The sequence below is a fragment of the Montipora foliosa genome, chromosome 5 (assembly GCF_036669935.1).
Source record: "Montipora foliosa isolate CH-2021 chromosome 5, ASM3666993v2, whole genome shotgun sequence".
Lineage (NCBI taxonomy): Eukaryota > Metazoa > Cnidaria > Anthozoa > Scleractinia > Acroporidae > Montipora > Montipora foliosa.
Window position 1 is genome coordinate 13,591,639 of NC_090873.1, and position 20,313 is coordinate 13,611,951.

The 20,313-nt window shown below is 40.3% G+C and overlaps 1 protein-coding gene across 1 annotated transcript in view; it reads right to left on the reverse strand.

Annotated features, from left to right (window-relative positions):
- The window catches only part of LOC138002170 (serine-rich adhesin for platelets-like), a 36,916-nt gene that overhangs the window by 6,860 nt on the left and 9,743 nt on the right, over nucleotides 1-20,313 (reverse strand). The window contains exons 8-20 of the mRNA XM_068848253.1: nucleotides 16,679-16,761; nucleotides 15,418-15,490; nucleotides 14,745-14,843; nucleotides 9,777-9,848; nucleotides 9,057-9,113; nucleotides 8,669-8,745; nucleotides 7,180-7,812; nucleotides 5,888-6,005; nucleotides 4,390-5,388; nucleotides 3,638-3,727; nucleotides 2,329-2,406; nucleotides 1,662-1,972; nucleotides 975-1,104 (exon numbers count right to left, since the gene is read on the reverse strand). Of these exons, the coding sequence (XP_068704354.1) occupies nucleotides 975-1,104; nucleotides 1,662-1,972; nucleotides 2,329-2,406; nucleotides 3,638-3,727; nucleotides 4,390-5,388; nucleotides 5,888-6,005; nucleotides 7,180-7,812; nucleotides 8,669-8,745; nucleotides 9,057-9,113; nucleotides 9,777-9,848; nucleotides 14,745-14,843; nucleotides 15,418-15,490; nucleotides 16,679-16,761 (2,820 nt within the window). The remainder of the gene's footprint in view (nucleotides 1-974; nucleotides 1,105-1,661; nucleotides 1,973-2,328; nucleotides 2,407-3,637; nucleotides 3,728-4,389; nucleotides 5,389-5,887; nucleotides 6,006-7,179; nucleotides 7,813-8,668; nucleotides 8,746-9,056; nucleotides 9,114-9,776; nucleotides 9,849-14,744; nucleotides 14,844-15,417; nucleotides 15,491-16,678; nucleotides 16,762-20,313) is intronic.

Here is a 20,313-nt window from a genome sequence, read left to right on the forward strand (position 1 = left end):
GTTTGCAAGCCTAAAAAGCAGCTTAAAATGCCTATTTTTTGCCAAAGAATAGTGTTTATAGTATAGAGTGGACCTCATACTATACCCTTTCCTAAATCCGTAGGGCACAACTTCGAGAACGAGTACAAGTTGTACTTGTTCTTGAACTCGCACTCGTTGCTAATGGTAACATTTTCTATTGAAACGTCGTACAGTAATCGGGAAACACAAGTTTGGCTATTGTTCGGAGCACGCGGATATCAGCGAGTCAATAACGATTAATTCATCTCTTTAAGAATTTGGTTGTTTAAGACAGTTTTGTCAAACAACCTGATGAAGTTCTTCCCTTCTTGGTTAGACTTCAGTATCAACTTGAAAGATCTCCTTTAACAGAGTACAGGTGTTGTATTTTATGGGAATAAGGGGTGTCTTCCAATTTTTTAACGAAGTTTAATTGAGAGCATCACCAAAGCAACATTTCAAGAATCGCATATCCGTGATCATTTATTGTTAATGTAAACAAATTTCGAACTTTAAGGTGGCTGTGGCAAAACCCCTGCGGGTCACTACAAACAGAAACAAAAACTAAGGACTAACTTGCTGCATGTGAAAATAAGCGTGCTACAATCTTGGACAAATACTCTTAGGAAATTCTGGCGTGATCAGCATTGGAGATGCATCATGACAAACAAAGCCTGGTCCCCACCCCTCACCCCCCCCCCCCCCCCCTTCCTCTTCCCCATACCAATGTTTATAACGTGGTGAAATATACTGTGCAAGACTTTGGCCTTTTCTAAACCAACATTGGAGTAGTATAAGGGAGGGGGATTTGGGGAGGGGGGCTACAAAATACGGATTAGTTGATCTTTTAGCACACAGGCAAATTAGAGAATGACCATTTTTTCTGTAACATTTTCCCAACGATTTTTGTTCAACATTGTGGTTATAATAATCACATTGGATGCAGATGTAAACAAATAAACAAAGAAACAAACCTCTGAAATGCCGGGATTCTTCAAAATTATCATCAGCACCATGTTTCTGAACATGCTCAGTAGCGGCTGGCTGGTGGTACCATCAATTGTGATCCAAGGACGACACACAACTGAATAGCTCTCATAGTTGCTGTAACGTGAGAGTAAAGAATACATTTGAAAGGAAGACTGAAGTGCTCCATGCACTTAACTGGACAATTTAAGAAAATGCGTCTTAACAGACACCCAAAAATTCAGGTTACACAATTGCTTAAACAATTGCTTCACTGTGACCAAAAAATCGATTCTTTCGTTAAATAAACATTGAGTGACCCAATTCTCTTAAGACTTGATTTAAAAAGGACACCTGTTTATTTTAACTGGAATTTTTCTATGTAATGGTCTGCCATTACTAAATTGACCTGCTCTCAACTGAGTCGTTTTATAGCACTGAGTTGGTAGAGCATTGCACCAGCATCGCAAAGGGCAATTCATGGGTTCGAATTCCGTTGAAGCCACCAGATAACCTGCACTTGAAATATATACAATTATTTCATTAAAAGAAAACAATATATCCACATTAAAGAAGACGCTTACAATTCTGAAGGAGGACAAACCCTTTATAAAAAAAAATATTCAGTTGAACAGAAAGCGTGTCCTACATTCAGAAAGCAAACATTGAAAAGCACCAGTTGGCAAGCTGCATACCTTATTTTAGGTTTCTTGTGCCCTTGCCCTTTGGATTGCTTCTTTTCACTATCACCTGATGATTCAAGGGACGAGCCTGCTTGCTCAGTTGTTCCACTGTTTTCCTCGCCAGCGGTTTCTTCAACAACTATCACTGAACTGTCAACAGTGACTGTCTTTTCCGAGCTTGTTGAACCAGTTTGACTGGTTTCCTTCCTAGCACCAAAATTATCGTCCTGTATGTCGCTCGTTTCTTGAGAATCCATGCTCTCTTTCTCCCCTTCCTGGCTTGTAGCTTCCTTTTCAGTTAATTTTTGAGAATCCTTTTTGGGCTAAAAAGGAAACGTAAACGACCTTTTCACATCGAACAGAAGTCAATATAATTTACTGTCAAATTCCAAACGAACTTAACCAACATTTTCACAAGCTCAACATTGTATTTATGGACTGAACTGATGTCGAACACCAACCAAACAAACTAGCCTTAGGACCAAACTGTACACAGCGTGTAACTAAAGGGATTACGGTTCACTGAATTATCTATGTTTGCCTGCGCCATTGAAGTGTCCCTCGGCAAAAAAAATGAAGAGAATCAAAGGTTCTCAAGAGGTAGTAAAATTGAAGGCCTGTACCAATTCTTTTTCACAATACCAATTCTGCGGTAGACAATTCTACAACTTATACTTACCTTCAGTAGTGACATAGACCAGGGCTTTACAAAAGCGGGTGTGACTAAGCGAAGCACACAGATACCAACCCTGTACAACTGAGAAAACAAAACGGGATTATCACCAAGGGAAGGAAATTTGCTAAAAAACAGAAGAAGCGGCACATGGCCCGGATACCACTAAACAATATTGCACGTGCTGTTACACGCACCACTTAACCATCCCAATCAAAAATAGCGATAAAATGATCAAATTTCTGAGACTTCCTGGCTAACGTATCATATATCACAACACATCTTTATTTACCCTCGGATTTTAGAGTAGCTTGAAGTAGCTAATATCTCGGAGCAATTACCCTCCCAACTATGATACACCACAGAGGGCACACCTCAACACCAGGAAGCTCCATGCCACTTCCCGACAGTATGGTTGTGTACATGCGAAATCTTCTAGTAGACCACAGGGATGGTGATTGTGTGCGCATAACACTCTTTTGTTATAATGAGTGTTTCAATGCAGACGTCATCAATGTTGAACGAAAATTTGCTGACGTCATTATTTACAAATTGTGTGATTACCATACGAGTTTGCTGATTGAAGGCTGTTGCTATTCAAATTGACTTCGATCAAAAGGTAAAAGAACGGGTTACACTTAGTAAGATTTCCACTTTTGAGCCTTCTGGCTTTGATAACGAGCGAGTTATTAGCCGTCAAAAACTGATAGGTTCTTGGATGGCAAAAGCGATAAAGAGCCGAAATATTCTTTGTAAAATTAACAAATGGATATCAGTTTTTCATGCGTCTGTCCTGTTATTGATCATGAATTTTTTCATAACATTGTCAAAGTAGCTGTGGATCAGGCAGAGGGGTCAAATTTAAGTCAAAACACGAGAAGAACGCAAGACAAAAATGCGAGAAACTTCAATTTTATTCAAGCTGACGCTACCAATATCGCGTCAATATCGCATAAATTATAAATTTATGTGTCTGTCAGCTTATTGACAATAAAAATTAGCGAATGAGCGCGCAAGAATTTTGCAGTTATTGTAAAATTTCAAATTAGTCAGACATTATCTGGTAAATTGCGCTCAAAGTTTCAGAGATAGCTCATTATGCAATGAACTTTCAATGGTTCAGAAAGGATGTTTTGTATGATGGATTAGAAAACCATGGGTTTATGCTAATGAGGCAAAAAATGTAAACAAAGATTGCCCTATGGTAAAGTGCCTTGCCGCCAATTGGCATTAGCGCCGCTTGATCAGTCAGGCAACAGGCGAAAGGTAACAGACTGCACAGCTCAAAATGAAAAAAAAAAAAAACAGTACTCACCAGTTTAGCAGCACACATGTATTCAAAATGTTGTTCAATTGAATAATGTGACAAAGGTAATTCCCCTTTTTTGCTTCCACAGATTCTCTCCTGTAAAATAATCAATCTTCATTTGTTTAACATCAAATGCCTTCTAAAGTAATACTTGGCAATGGGTGGTTAATTTTTTCAAGGTACGTCATCGGCTCTGCTTATTTCCCTTTCGTAAACGGCCGATGCCATTGTTAGTGGTCGATGTCATGCTTAGCGGCCACCACTTTCGGAATAAAATGGACCCGAGGTGGGTTGAATTTGCAACTTAATCAGCTAAAATTACACCCAGATTGAGACCTTAAGCCAAGGGTTTGCATTACGTTGAGGTTGATGTTAGTTTTACACATTGCAATTAACTATTTACTATATTTCATACAAAGTGGTTAAATATGTAAAAAAAATTAAGTTTTGGCCGTGCCACTCGATAGTGCTGTGGTGAGTGACGTACGCTTATAATCCAATAGCCCGGGTGCAATACGTCATTTGGTCTTTTCTTTCTTTATTTAAAAAAAAAAATTCATAACACAAAAAAACTTCTAAGAGTCATTGAAATGGCAACGACCGTTTACGAAAGGGAAATTGCCATGCATCACCGCTGTGTTGGTGGACTAAACAAAAGATCTCTTATTAGCTTCCTTTATTCGTCCACCATGCAGGAATTCCACATTACACCATCGTCACCTCGGTCTAAAGAAGGTCCCCTGTTTACCCCAACATACCTTTAATTGTGCCACAGACACACCTATCTCCTTGCTTGAGCTAACAATGTCTTGAATGTTTCTAACCAGAACTGAGTCCATTTCGTTAAATCCCAATTCTTTCTTCTTTTGGTCCAAGTAATCTTCCAATGACATTGCCGGAGAAAGAATAACAGGGCAAGTCAAGAAATCACTAGAAATTTGACCCAACGATGCACTGATTGGGTTTGAAGTTGCCCGTTGAGTCGCTGAATGTTTGCCTGTTTTGGTCTTACTTCGTTCTCCCATCGATGCTGTCTCAGAAAATGAATTTGCCTCTGAAACAGCTTCAAAGTACGTGTTTCCTCCGTCTGCGAGATTCAGGCCATTCTCTAAATCTGCAAGCCACTTGGCATCGGTTATTTTAAGTTTGTTTTTACAGGGGTACAAAGACATGAAGTCGTGGGTATTTAGAGCTCGAGCTGGTAGCTGCTTGATATGATCGTACGGGTCCTTTCCTCCCCTTGCTAGCATAAGCATTGTTCTTGAAGAACGAGAAGAGAAACTAGCTTTAGACAAAGAAGCTACGGGCACAGTTCTGCTTCGGGCAGGTCGTGCTACCTTAACAATTTCAGAGCAACTTGTTAGGTAGCTGGTACTGTCTTTGACGGCTTCCATTTCAGAGGCACTTGTGAATTTTGTAACGATCGATGAAGGCAATTTCAAGGTAAAAACTTCTCGTTCTTCCACTGTTACATTATCCCTTGGGAGTGTGAAAGCAGCAGCAGCTTTTCCTTTACCTCCAGATTTTGAGCGGACTTTTCCTTTGGTTAATGCAAGCGACTGAACACCTTTCTTGCCTTTTTTCGATACCGTTGCCACAGCCGGCGACATTTCAATTCTCTCCGTACCCTTCCCAGGAGCTTTCCTTGCTTTAATTCCATCATCACCAGAACTTACTCCATCCATCATTGCTAATGACGCGTCACTTTCGTCGTTGCTTTTCTCAGATGAAGCTGCAGTTGATGACTGGACACTAGCCTGTCAAGACGCAAGATATAAGCCAAGTTTACTTCCAGAAAGTGGAAAAACACGAACCATTGAATCCAAAGAGAAAAGAAAACTAGGAAAGCGAAAAACTCGTAAAAAGTGATTTTTAAAATCACACTAAGTAATGAAGTAGAAAATCAGTATAGGTCATCAGAGAAGTGAACCTTGCATGACTCCATGAAACTCCAAAAACTGCCCTTGTAATTCTGGGCTGAGTTGCTCGAATCACTGTTAACTTTAAGCACGATGCCTACTCATTCAAAGGTATTTTGTGCGGCTTATTAATATGCGGGAAAAGCAGATCTTAACAATTGTGTTATTGAAATCCAAAAAGAAAATTGGAGGCAACCAATTTGACAATGTTATGACGAAATTCATGATCAATAACAGGACAGACGCATGAAAAACTGACATCAATTTGTTAAACTTCCAATACAAAATGCCTTGATCTTTACTCTAGACTTAAAAAACTCTCAAACTATTTACTCACTTCTGCAATGTCCTCAGCTGTCTGCTGTTGTGGTTCCATGTCGACCGCTGATTCTGCTAATTCTGAGGGATCCATGTTCAAAATTTCATCAGGAATGTTCACCTCGACAGATGCATGCCTGGATTGAGGAAGAAACCTAAGTCAAAATCTTACTTTGCCACAAATGCTTGCAATCTCGCAATCTAATTGGCTAATTTGCTGTTGTCGATAAGAGTCTGGACAACGCTGCTAGCGTCATGCTCACGTCAATTGTAATAGCTATCAGGAACGCTCATTTTGTAAATGAACCAATCAGATTGTGAAAGAGATAATTATACACAACACTTGCTCTTCCTTTGTGTCATGATCTTGCAAAATAAAAATTTTCTTTGGCATTGAATATTGCAGTAAGAAACACCAGACGCACTAGACTGAGGCTTGCAGTCAGAGTATTATCAAGTCGGAAAGTTAGGAAGATCCACTCATTCGAAAGTGGTTTTCAGGAAGGTCCTGCACCGCATCGCATTGGAATTTAGAAATGTTGGTTTTTAAGGTGGGGGAAAAATTGGACAACCTGGAGAAAAAACCTCTTCAGAGTAGAGTAAAGAACCAACAACAAACTTTACCCACATATGGCCACGAGTGAACAGAATCGAAGCCGGGCCACACTGGTGGGAGGCGAGTGCAATCACCTTTACGTGCGTACCACCATCCCTAGCCTCCTACGCAGACGATCTTAGGGCTTCGTCACGCGTTCTTCCCCCACTAACGTCTGCTGAAACAAAGCAAAAACAACAAAAAAAAAAAAAAACACTTCCGTTCGTGGATTACCGACCAATCAGGGGCCGTTTTCCAGTTTTGGGTAAACTCGTGTTTTGTATGGCATTCTTTCGCAGCATGTGATTGGCTATGCACAACACAATTAGTCCATGCTGATTGGTTTCTTTAAATGGTGGACAAACAGCCATTGAACGGAAGCGGTTTTTCGTTTCAGCAGTCGTTCATGGGGGAGGAACGCCGTAACGAAGCCCTAAGAACGTCTGCGTGGGAGGCTACGCCATCCTTGCTCCCCAATGAGAGTCTGCATTAGCAGTCGTGACGCAAAAAAGGATGCTGAACCCAGTAAATACAGTACGTTTGTTATTATGTCATTCAACAAATCAATCGAGGTAGTACGGAGTAAATGCTGCCACCTTTGTTAGCATTCGACGGTGGGAACTTCTTCTTCAAGTCAGAATACGACAGATGCTATTTTTATGCAAGCTGGTAGTATTCTTGAAAAAGTGTCTTGAAGAATCCAAGGAATATCACACATTACCTTGCCTGTAACTAGCAGCGACAAAACGCAGGCCACATGCCCTCCAAGAGTGCATTTAGGTTTGATCTCTATTACACCTGGAGTGAGATTCTTAACGGGTTGTTGCTTTGTATTACCACCATTCCGACTGCTTGAGAGTCCGACACCTTTCTTGCTGGTAGTACAACTGACGCTTCTAATGACCCCACTGCAACTAATACTTCCACTGTCCGTATTACTGCTGCTTTCTTTCAGGCTGGTGGAGGCGGCATTGCTGCTCTTGATGTCCTCTGTGCTACTCTCAGTGCCAGCGCTGTCACTACAGCCATCAACCCCACTAGCGGTCGTCCGAGTGCCAGTTTCGCCGCTAGGAGGACCATTGCTCCCACAACTGTTGTCGGTACCCTTATCACAACTGTTACTACTGCTTCTGGGGCCATCATCTCTAGAGCTGCCCATAGGAGTGGTGGCTCCATTTCCTTCAACGCTGTTGTCCCCTTTGTCATTGCTGCTTCTGGTGCTGCAACTAGTGATGGCGTTACTTCCCAGTAATGTGTGCTCTTCTCCTTTCACCAGATGATTAAAAAACGTTATAAATTCTTTTGCTAATCTGTCCAGCTTTGAGCCTTCCATGAAGAGTCGATGATATCTAAGGATTAAAGATATTCATGTTTGACTCATTGTGATAAAACCAGGGCAACCTCCACACGCTGCCCATACAATGCAAAGGCTGCGCAAGGCAGCTGGTGCTTAAAACAATATAACAACCGTAAAGTTCCCCCCTCCCCCTTCCCCCCAAAAAGATTAACGATTATTTGACAAACTACTCTTATTCGCAGCCGTTATTGGGGAGTCACGCAACGCGTGACAACACAAGAACGGCTGTGTAGGAGACTACAGAGTGTTTTCACTCACGTGATCAGTAACCTTGTTTTGCCACCGAAACAAAAGAAAACGTTTGCATGATAATAGAGCTCAATTCCCAAACGATTTGTTGGGGACACCAACATGGCCGCCGTTCCTTTGTTTAGGGAAACCAACATGACCGCTGTCACGTGAAAACACTCCATTAGCAGGTTGAAGATGAACAATGTCAGTTGGACCACGTGGTTTAACACAGCTTCTTTTATTACCGAACTCTTCAAGAAATTGCCAATCATTTTTCAATATGCCTGCATATTAATAATGGACACTGATGCACAATCTATTGACGATTACTGCTGGCTTTGTTTCTCTTCATATAGCTTTTCTTTGATTTTTAACTCAGTGCCAGAGCTAATTGGTTCTTTCACTATGTAAATTGTGAGAAGCACGGATGGCACAACTAAACTCAAACCCCATGACCCTGGCGTCACATAGGGGTTGAGTTTGTTGGTTCTCTACTCTGATGTAAGAGGTTTTCGCACAGTATTCTGGTTTTCCGCTCTCACAAAAAGACAAACATTTCAATTTTCACACTGCCACGGGTGGGAGTAACACAGAGTGGTTGCAGAGAGTATACTTACACAATGCTAAGCTGGAAGGTCAGGGATGCAAACGGCAATGACCGCATCAACTGGGCTGAATAATGCTCGACAGATCTCTGCATAACAGAAGGCAAACAAGGCACTATGAAGTTACAACATCAGCAACATAGAGTGGTTTTTAATTGAGCGTCAAAAGTGATAAGTGAATTGCTTTGGTTTTGCATTAGTTCACTCAGTGATTGATTCAACGTTTTCGCGCCACTTTTTCAACCTATCACAAGTGAAACCAAAACTAATCGGGGTTCCCGCATGCACATTTTCCCGCGCTTTGTGTCGGCTACGTGTAATTACTTCGAGTTTTGATTGGCTTACTGGATTGTCTCTGTCCTTTTGATTGGCCAAAGTAATTACTTTGGTTTTGAATTACCTTTCTAGTGACAAGGTTCTTATTCTGCATGTCCTTAAACACAGCATGGAGCTCTTCCTACAAAATGAGGCACGAAATCATAAAATCAGACCAATCCTGTAAAAATGTTAATCACTTCAATTTACTGAGTAAATTAGCCACAATGAAAAATATTATAATACCCTTTGGCTTAGTTGTCCCTCCAAAATTTTGCATGAGCATTGCTTCCATATTCTCTTGAGACTTACAATGGTTCAAAGAGAAATTAAAAATAATGCTTATGCAAAATTTTGGAGGGACAAACAAAGAGTATTGTGGTATTTTTGATAGTGGTTAATAGTCGTTGATATTTTCCTAAATTGGAGTAAGTGAACCACGAGGATAAGTTTTTTGTTCCGAGCATTCGCATTTGGTGTAGATTTTGCAATTCTTGTTTGTGCGCAAGCTCAAAAGATCAAGTTGTACTTGTATTTCAATCTAAACGTCATTTCCGTCACCAGAGCCTTAGATCTAATGTCTGCGCATGACCTGAGGCTCTGGGAAACAACTCTTTGTAGGAGAACATGGGTCGTAGGGTGCTTATAGCCAAAAATTGGCTATTTGAACCTTACAGCGCCTGCTCACTCCACGTGCTAACATGAATGCGCCAGTGAGAGATGCTTTTCACTATTCGCTCGCTTAACCTCACACTCTCTTTCGTGTATATTAAAGGGAAAATTGTTAAGAACAAAATTATCTCACCCATGTGAAGGAGTTAAACATTTGAAAGACTCTGTAAGCGTCATATAATTCTGGAGAAGTGGTAAAAGCGATCTGAAAAGGATGAATACAATGATATGCAAGACACTGATACAGAACACAGCAAGAAACGACTTGTTTTCTAAGAGGTCTGCTACAGTCATGGTGGGCTGTGAAAACAGATATGTAGACTGTGGTGGAGAGCTGTATTTTATTTTTAGGGACCTTGGAGTTATATTTAACGAGATAGTTTGGTTTTCGAACTTATTTTTCAGAGCAAATGCAAAAATGGCAGCTAATATATCACTTTTTCCTTTGTGTACTAATAAGCCAAACTTGCCTCGTTTTAACGCTAAAAGTGATTTTCGATTTTACACATACTGACAAGTCTATAACTAACATTCAAAATACAAAAAATACAAAATCAATGCTGGCCATTTGCTCAAACAAACATAGACACTACGATGTTTCGTTTATATTCTTAACGGCGCGCGGAGCACCATGGATAAGAAAATAAAATTCGGTTTTGGTCACTGTACGACCGTACGTCCACCCTTCCATCTATGCCAACGTGAAACTCCATGGTGCAACCCACGTTTTTCGCGGGAACATCTTTGATATTGGACATCCATGTTATGGTTAATTGACACCTGTCCAAATAGGGTATACGCTGTCCAGTATCACGTGACCATATCAAGGGCTCAAGTTTAAATCTCACTGAGGTTAGCTGTTTTGTTTTTAAAAACAATTGACCGCTGACTAGGTGGTGGTTTTCGATTGGAGCGCAAGCTCAAGCCAGGTTAACATATTGTAAGAATAAACTAGACCCTCCGTGAGGGTACACTGGGTTGCCTGTGGTACGTGCACCGTTCCAAACAATTTTTTTTCAAGGTCATTAAGAAGTCATACCAGAAGAAGCCCTTTGGCTCACAGGTCCTCGCACGGTCGTACGAAGAAACAGATCTGTCCTTGCGTAATATGTAGCTCTAACAGTGCACGATATTGTTTTGGTATTGTCTATCATTGTAGTGCCATGGTAGAAGTCTTGGGTAAATAGTCTGAGAAGACATGTGGTTACTAGCAAAGTACTAAACCCAGAAAGATTGAAGAAAATAAATGGGAAGTGAGAAACATTGGCTTCTGGGCTGACATGTTGATAAACTTCTTTTCACCACAAGTTTAAGCGTGCCCGCCGAGCATCTGACGGTTTTGTAATGCCGAAGTTCACTGAAGTCAAGCCCTGTTGGGCGGGGTTAGTGTTTGGATGGGAGACCAAAATAATATACCCCTCATAAAACAGAAGCATCGGACCGAAAATACTATTAACGCTAACAAATGCGAACTGAGCAAGGTACAGATCTTGTTAGCTTGCTTTATGCAAAAACAAATATTGATGCAAAAGTAAATAACTATTGATACATAGTTTTTAGAAAGAGCAGAAGGAAGTCTCCAGGACGGTCGATCGAGAATAACATATTTACGACATGAAAACAACATAAATTTTGAACCGTGAATATAGAATATAAAAAGTTACGAACAGCGACAAACATTTGGGGAGATTTTTGCTACGTTCAAATAAATCGCCAAATCGAAAGTGACATGGCCGGAATTCAGCGGGCGCCGTGAGTAAGTTACCGCGGCATGTTTACTCGTCAAACAGTGAAGCATCTGTGTCAAATTGATGGCAAGATACCGGGTTTTTGTAAGTTTCTTTTTCTGTCAAGTGTTATAAAGTTTGACAATGAAATGAGCGAAGTCAAAACAAAGATCACAATCGCACAACTCTTGTTTATGCAAAGTCAAATTTTACTCTCCAAGACGCGTTCGACGTTAGTTATCACCAGGTAATTTCATCATTTTGGAATGGCAGCTACTTTATTATTCATCTGCGTCATAATTTTTCACTGATTTTGGGGCTCATTTTGTTGAAACTCAAGCAAGCTTCCAACAGGCCTGTGAACCCTTCCTACTTACAGCGCAATACTAAAAAACTTCTCCCATATCACATTTGAACCTTAAGCTCGGAAATTCAATACACAACATGATATTATAATTCACAAAGGCAGAAAATACCACAGAATCCTTTTCCAGCGTAAAATTTATTGAAACAAACAACATATTTGCTCTTAGAGGCGAGAACCTCTTCCTATTTCATTGCATGCGTGAAGGCAAGAAAGTCAATCGTGTCACCTGTATATCCAATTGACTTGCCATTCATGAGCTTCATAAGGGTATATTTTGTTCAAAGATCCACTAAAACGCCATTCGCGTTACATGACTTTCGACGCCATTGCCGGTTAAGTTAATCGTTCTACTGTGTCTACCAGAGAAATCTACGCATTTCCCACTACCCTCTCGATCCTAAGAAAATACGCAGAGAAGGTCTATGCACAAAGCCACCACTTAGCAGGGGAGTGACAGGCAAGACTTTTACCGACACGGAAAAAAATTAAAAAAACGACGAAATCAACGCAGACCTCGACTGGTTTGCCATAGGCAACCCAGTAAAAACCCACGAAATGAAACCGAGATTCCGACTGGGTTTGGCAACCCAGTAAAAATGCTAACAACACCACTAGTGAGGATAATTGCAAACGATACAAGTAATTGCACATGAAATAGCGTTACAGCTCCAAATACAAAGGGATTCAGTAACAGCAGAAAACAAAAAGCCATGATAATACAAATAGACAGAAAATTCACCTTTTTCAGAAATTTAACTAAATGCATCCGGCTAGGCGTACATCTCTGCGACTAGCTCGATACCGCTAGCACTAACTTTAAGATCAGGAACTTTCTTCTTCAGGAAACTTTCACAGTTCTGTGCTTCTCTCCTTTGGCATTTGGTTTTCAGTGCAGTTCATATCATGATTTTCACATATTTGTTCATTTAGTACACATTTGTTCTCAACATATAAACTTTCTTTCAGTTTGCGGACCAACCCCGGCCAAAACAATCGCTCAACAGCATCTTTTAGTGTGGGTCTACCGCAAACGGCGTGTGCATAAGTGAGTTGTTTGAGCGTTCCGAGGAAGAAGCTTAATACAACAAAAAGCAATATGCTCACAAACGACATACTGTCATGGGCTGCACACTTCGCCACAACTTGATCGCGCAAACAAATGATATTTGGTATGATCACGCTCAATCATATGGTTTTGCCTGTCAATAAAAGGCATTATTATACTTATTATACTTAGGATCGAAATTCTCCAATCACAATTAGCTATTTTAACAACTTGTTTCCTCAGAAGGACGTCTCTGAAGCTGCCCAATCAAAACGTGACGACTTCCATCCACTTAGTGCTATAAATTCACACAAACCACCAACGCCTGCCTTCCTTCGGTTATTTCAGGAGGGGTTAGTCAATATCTGTCTATCGTTAGAATCTCTCGACTCCTGTCTCGTGTTGCTATCGCACACCCACTAAAATTCGCTCATTCCTGGTCGTTTTATTCCTACTCGTTTAGAACCAAACAACTACCTCCTAAATGTCAACACCAGTAAATGATCACGCAAACGAAGCCAATGGCGAGAAATAATATTTCAACTGAATAGCTTGAAATAAAATGTGCGCGAAAGCTCTCTCTTTAAAAAAGTTACAGAAATATAAGGGCCGTTTATACGAGAGAAAATAAAATGCGAACAGCCCATATAAATGATGCAAAATCTACGTTCACAGCTTCCTCAAGCCCCGGCTTATCCTGGCCTGGGGGTTTATACTCGTATAAATAGTTCCTTTGGCGTATTATGTACGCCGCGTCCAGAGTAAGCCGCGGCTTATTTTCTCTCGTATAAAACGACCCTATTGTTGTTTTCTCAAGTTAACAATAACTTCATTTTACACAAGAGTGACTATACTGAAATCTTTTTCTGACCTTAATTAAAAACGATCGCCAGCTGTAATCATTTGCCAGAACGATCATGCCTACAAATTCCTGTCATCTTTATTTGATGCGTATTAAATTTCAACTCACTTATGCAAATTAGTTAAATTCGAATACTACACAGCACAATGAATCACAACAGTTGAAACATCTCACAAAAACCTTTTCCAGCATGAAATTTATTGAAACTAACAAAATATTTGCTATTGGAGACAAAAAAAACCCTTTCTATTCCAATTCCGTGCGTGCAAACAAGAAACAATCCGTCTCACAAACCATACGATATGCAAATAAATATATTTTTCAGTTCAAGATTGAACTCTTTCCTAAAGAACCTTTTCCAAAGCACAAAATAGACAACAACCTTTCTTTCCAATAATTCTTCACTGTCACATTTTCAATTATTTTTTTAACTGAAAACTGTACAGCTTGACTGCAAATTAAATGCAAATTGCCAGACAAATGAGATGCCACTTCGGTAAACACTGTGATACATTCAAGACATTCGATTCCTTTTACACCCATACTCAATTTCCCACTTACTGTCAGTGTTCTACATACCAGCACAGTTTATAAAATAGGATTAGAAACAACACACACTTTCTCATATCCGACCGCAATTGTTCTCGAAGACCATCCCTCGTCGCTTTTAAGATTCCAGATATTTATTTTCCCCGCCTGTTTCGTTATTCCAATTGACGTTCCATTCTTGATCTCATAATGGTATATTTTTGCCACTAAAACGCCATCCCCGTTACCACGACTTTCGACGCCATTGCGGGTTTAATAATTAAACGTTCATCTGTGTGCACCAAGGAAATCTACGTATTCCCCCAGCCCCCTCAAACCTAACAAAATACACAGACAAGACTCTATGCACAAAGCCACTACTTAGCAGGGGAGTGACAGGCAAGACTTTTACCGCACGGAAAAAAAAATAAAAAAAACACGAAACTAAACACAGATTCCAACTGGTTTGCCATAGGCAACCCAGTAATAACACGGGAGCTCCGCTTTTAGGCTTGGCTAAATCTATACATTACAAAGTACATGTACTTTGGAAACAATAATGCGTTTCGGACCTGGATTTGGTCTCTGATTGCTGCCTTGGTAATGTCAGCGACAGAACTAATAGCTGGTCCCAATGATAAAATGCTCTCATCTGACGAATCTACCTGAGACTAGGAAACAAAGTCAAGAAGTAGTTTAATGGCACAAGACTAAAACTTAATACAGTACCACATTCAATGAGCTTTCATTTTAGGTTAAGCCAGGTAAACAGCAAGGAAGCGATTGTGTTTACATCCAATTTCGTTCTGAATGAGCCACTTGGACCTCACAGCTAGAAAGTGGAGATTGGGAACCCTTCAAAGATATACGATAGCGACATCAATGAAAACGCCATGGAATAGTAAATTAACGTTCTTCAACCTATTTGTCGTTGTTCCAGTTTATTCAGATTCTACTTCTTACTTCTTCCGTAGATAATAGGAACTGTTTACAACATCCTAACACGACAAATACTTAAAAGTCCTTGCTATTCGCAGATGTGGGGATGTGGGGATCGTTGTTCCAGTTTATTAAGATTCTACTTCTTACTTCTTCTGTAGATAATAGGAAGTGTCGTTCATCATCCTAACACGACAAATACTTAAAAGTCCTAAAAGTAAAAGGTGCACTGTCAGCTTCCATTGATACCAGTTTCATAACTGAAGGAACTACCGACGTTAAATAAATTGACTTTACTTTACTGACTTTATGCGAATTTCCATTACAAGAAAACTCGGTTGAAAAGCCCGTCGGTTGAAGGTGGGCCTTTAAAGTGGACCTACACACAAATATTTTTCGTTCCCAATATAAATCACCCCATATGTCACCATTGTCACCATGAATTTCGCTTTTTCTGCGCCATGCAAGCCTCGTAAACTTGGCAGAAATAGTAGTAATTTGGACCCACGACCGTGATATGAGAGGCATGGGTCTACTCTTGGTTTTACATCACAAACTGCTTTGAATTTCTTTTTTCAAAAAAATTTTGCATTGCAAAGCAGTTTGTGACGTAAAAATCGAGAATAGACCCATGCCTCTCACATCACGGTCGTAGGTCCAAATTACTGCTAGTTTTGATACCTTGCCGCATCTTGCCCGACAGTGAAAAAGAGAAATTTTGAGGTAAGATTGTAGACGGAAAATACTTGACTTTAGCTGCACTTTACTGAGTATTCATATGGGGAATTCATTATTCAAAGAAATAATTAAGCCAAATGGAAGAATGACCTGAATCAGGAACCCATGACTCGGAGCCTACAACTCTACTGTATTCGTGTAATGGCGTTTTCACAGACCGATTTATTTTTAGATTGAATTTCCCGCGAATGAGACTCCCACAGGAGCCCGATGACCAATTACAAGAAATTAAACTGACGTCATAGGGTCACCGAACCGAAACTGCCTTTGTTTTTTGACATAATTCGCGGGAAGGGCTGGTCTAAAAATGAACCTACTTGTGAAAACGCCGTTTCACAGACGCTGTATGGAAGTTGCACGCTCCAGATGGGCTCCTGCCTGAATAGACTATTTTCCCCTTCCCATAATGCAATAAGTTTTGGAGGGTTCTTTACACAAAAACAATACAAGTTATTGACTCTCGGGACTGTATCATGCTTCAGTGAACTGGATACCCATTGTTTTAATGCAAATAACCCCCAAAATAAGCTGTATTATGGGATTTGCGAAAATAGCGAATAACCCACTTGGGGCAAAGTTTAACACCCTTCTTACCAAAATGCAGAAAGTTCTCATCTGAAACAACTATGATCAAAGGTTACAAACTAGTTTGAGAAGTCCAAGGGTTCGAATTTAGGGAAATTGCCATCAGTACTACATTGCTGATGTCAATTATTTACGGGACAAGCGGCAAACGGCTTAAACATTTACTTTACTGATCCGTTCGATTTTGTTGCACAGCGATTTTGAAACCGTTACATTAGGGTATAAAAATATCTTTACTTCCTACCTAAACTTTTGCCTCAATCTTTTCACAACTTCCTTAAATGTCACTTCAAATTCGGCTTGTGGATCACCGAATCCCTGGAATGACTAAACATCCGTAAAGGAAATGTTAATTAACAAGCAAGTTTTGAACCTGGGAAGAAGAGGAGCCGATAGATAGAGGAATGATTTTTTTCACAGAAAAATAACTTAAGGACAGTGCCTACTATTGTTATTGCGCATACGTTCTGCACATCTTGAGATACTCGGATTTCCTACGGGTGGTGCTCATTAATACAGGGATATTCTTGCGCGGTTCAAAACTATGCGGAGAAAGCAGAACTTAGCAACTGATCTTGGTATCCAAAAAAAAAATTGGGGGTAACCACGCATTTTTCAGAGATAATTAACCTTCAATTTGGAAAAGAACGCCATACATTACTTTGTATTTTAAAGCTTTTTACGAATATTGTTGATTCATTATCTTCGAAAAATGCGTGGTTACCCCAATTTTCTTTTTGAATTTCAATAACATTTTTTAAGATCTGCTTTTCCCGTATATTCAGTAAACCGCCCAAAAATGCCTGCGAATTAGTAGGCACCGCCCTTTAAGGGAAAGTTTCACGAGTTTGCGCATGCCCAAGCTTTGGCGCTAGCAGTAGTAGTTTTTACGGTTTCTTACTGGACCAGATGATGTTCATTGATCACAGAGAGTATTAAAACGAATACACGGAATAACTGAGGCCCAAATTTGGTGGAAGTTAGTGTGGGTTTACACAAAAAATATCAAATTTAGTTTTGACCATCGAATTTATTGTACGAGCCGAAGATTTGATTCTACGCACGCGTTGTCATAACGCACGAGTCATCTCTTTGCAAGCAGTAGGTTCATAACACAAAGGAAATGATTGCAATCAAAAATTCCACTTCTATGGTATTGTTTCCATTTCCTGCAGCTGCGCTTTCGATTGTTTCCATAACAATGGAATTAAATGGGCTGATGCGACCATTTGCCCATGCGCAGAGACATGAAATCGTCCCTTTCAAGTGACTATAACCCCAAGTGTATATTTGCATGGCGTGAAATATGGCAAAACCGGAATTTTCTATGAATTTTCAGTGGCGAAAAATCAAGGTTTGAAAACCCATTGCCAAGCTGCAGAATTCGCCGAAAGGGCATGGGTCGACTGTAATTCAGTTGTAACGTAAAACCCGGACTTCAATCGTTCTGATTTGTGACTTGCTGAAAAAATGCCTGAGAAATGTATTGTCTTTGGCTGTAGCAACGTTCGAAACTGTTCCATTAAAGCGCTTATGGGGTGTTTTCTGTATTTCTTCCCCTGTCCCTCTTTCTTGCTCATAACACAAAACAACGCTAGACATTCTGCATCTGCTTGCGGCTCGTCGACATGCTTATACGTTCAGCTTCCACATCTGAGGATTGATCGCTCGAGTTTTGGTGAGACTTCGACTGCTTCATTTCGGACACCTCATAATCTGAACTGGATACGAGAGCGAAGTCATTCTATGGCTAGGCCATTTAATTATATGTCACTGCTCCCTATAAATGTCGGCCGCGAATAACAGCTGTTTTCAAATACAATGTACTACGTCTTTCGCTTTTGTTGTCGTCTGCCCTCTCCCTTTGCTTTGTTCAGTTTGCCCTGTTGCTAAATTTCTGGGTTTTACGTCACTAGTACCAATCTTCCCTTAACCCGGTCATGGAGCAGAAAAACCGTATTTTAAAATTTCAAAGAAAATTCCAGTTTTGACCAAAAAACAGTGTTTTTGGTGCCACTTTTCTCAACATGACACAACGTTTCATCTGGGCAAAAACGTTTTGGGGATTATAGACACCTTAAGCTATCTTGTTAGGATCACTCAGCCGAGTTGATTTGAACTGTAATATGCAGTAGGCTCTGACGAAGGGGCCAAAGGTCAAAACGTCAGCTTTCAAATTTCTCTACGTTGGTCAATTTACAATGCCAACCCAAATCCATTTCTGAATTTCAATTTGCCACAGACGACGCACCAGTTTCTTTAGAAACTAAATCGCATTAGCCACCTTACGTTATGTGTCTGAATACCTTATAGCGCAGCTCCGGTGGCACCACACTTATAGGATCAGGTAGGAACCCATGAGTTGCTTTTCTCATGGTAATTGTGGCTAGCGGTATTGCTCGTGGGCACATACGACGACGTCTCACAACAATAATAATGATAATGATCATGATAATAATAATCAATACGTCCAACATGACAGCCTTTTACAGCGTACATCTTTGATATTGGACATCCATGTTATGGTCAACCAACATCTGTTAAAATGAGGTATCCGCTGACCAGTATCACGTGACCATATCTCAGCCATTTAATTTTCACTGTCGTTCACCCAACTTTTTCATAAAGTTCTTGCAAACGACAAAGTTAACAGTGAAAATTGTTTTAAGTGTCGTCCAAATAGCAACGACCGTTTACAAAGCGGACATTTGCAACGACGACATCTTCAGCAACGACAACGCCAAAAAGCAGTTGGATCATTGGTTAAAAGAAGAAAAATGATTGTGCTGCACGTGCAGAACACTTTCTTGTACATTTCTTTCCAGTATTCCGATATTTCGCCAAAACAACAACTAGAAATGACCTAATTTAAGGTTCTGACAACAACGAGGACATACAACAGTGAATCTTTCATTCTCTCTCTTTACTCCAATCTGTTCGTATCAATTCAGTTATAGGATATCTCTCCCATATTGTACAATGTAAACAAGATGAAACGATCGTGAAATACTTATTCAAGATAGCGAAATGTACCGCGCACCGGTGGATCACTTGGTTGAGCACCGGGCTGTCACGCGGGAGGTCGTGAGTTCAACTCCGGCCGGACCAACACTCAGGGTCTTTAAATAACTGAGGACAAAGTGCTGCCTTTGTAACGACATCTGCAAATGGTTAGACTTTCAAGTCTTCTCGGATAAGGACTATAAGCCGGAGGTGCTGTCTCACAACCCTTGGGTATATATTAAAAAAACCTGTGGGACGTTAAAGAACCCACACACTATTCGAGAAGAGTAGGGCATGGAGTTCCCGGTGTTGTGGTCTGATCTATGGATATAGGGATTAGGGATTAGGGATTAGGGATTAGGGATTAGGTGTCACGTAGCCATCGTGGTTTACAGTACAAGCTCCCTTTTTCTTACAATGAGATGGGACGTCATGCATTTCATTGTCATTAGGGACTTTAAGATCTACGATGCGATCGTCAACGAGAATACCAAAAACAAGAATATCATCGGTTAAAGAGGAAAAACAATGGTGCTGCTCGTGTGACATGCATTTTAGCACATATTCTGCATAACAACGGCATGAAATCACCACATTTGAGGTTTTAACGAAAACGTGAGCGTACAAATAAACCTTTCTCTCTACATTTTTCCTCTGAAACCGCCTGTGCAAATTTATTTTTAGGATAGTTCGCCCACATTGTAGGACGTGAACGAGATGGAGTAATCGATACGGTACGACAGCTCAAAGTTATATTTTGAGGTGACCTTTTTATCGATGTCGCGGTGGTAGATTTTAATGTCCCTATTGTAAACAAAACCCTTCCTAGATACACTGCCTCTGTACCAAGTATGAAGAGAGAAAAAGGCCAATTTT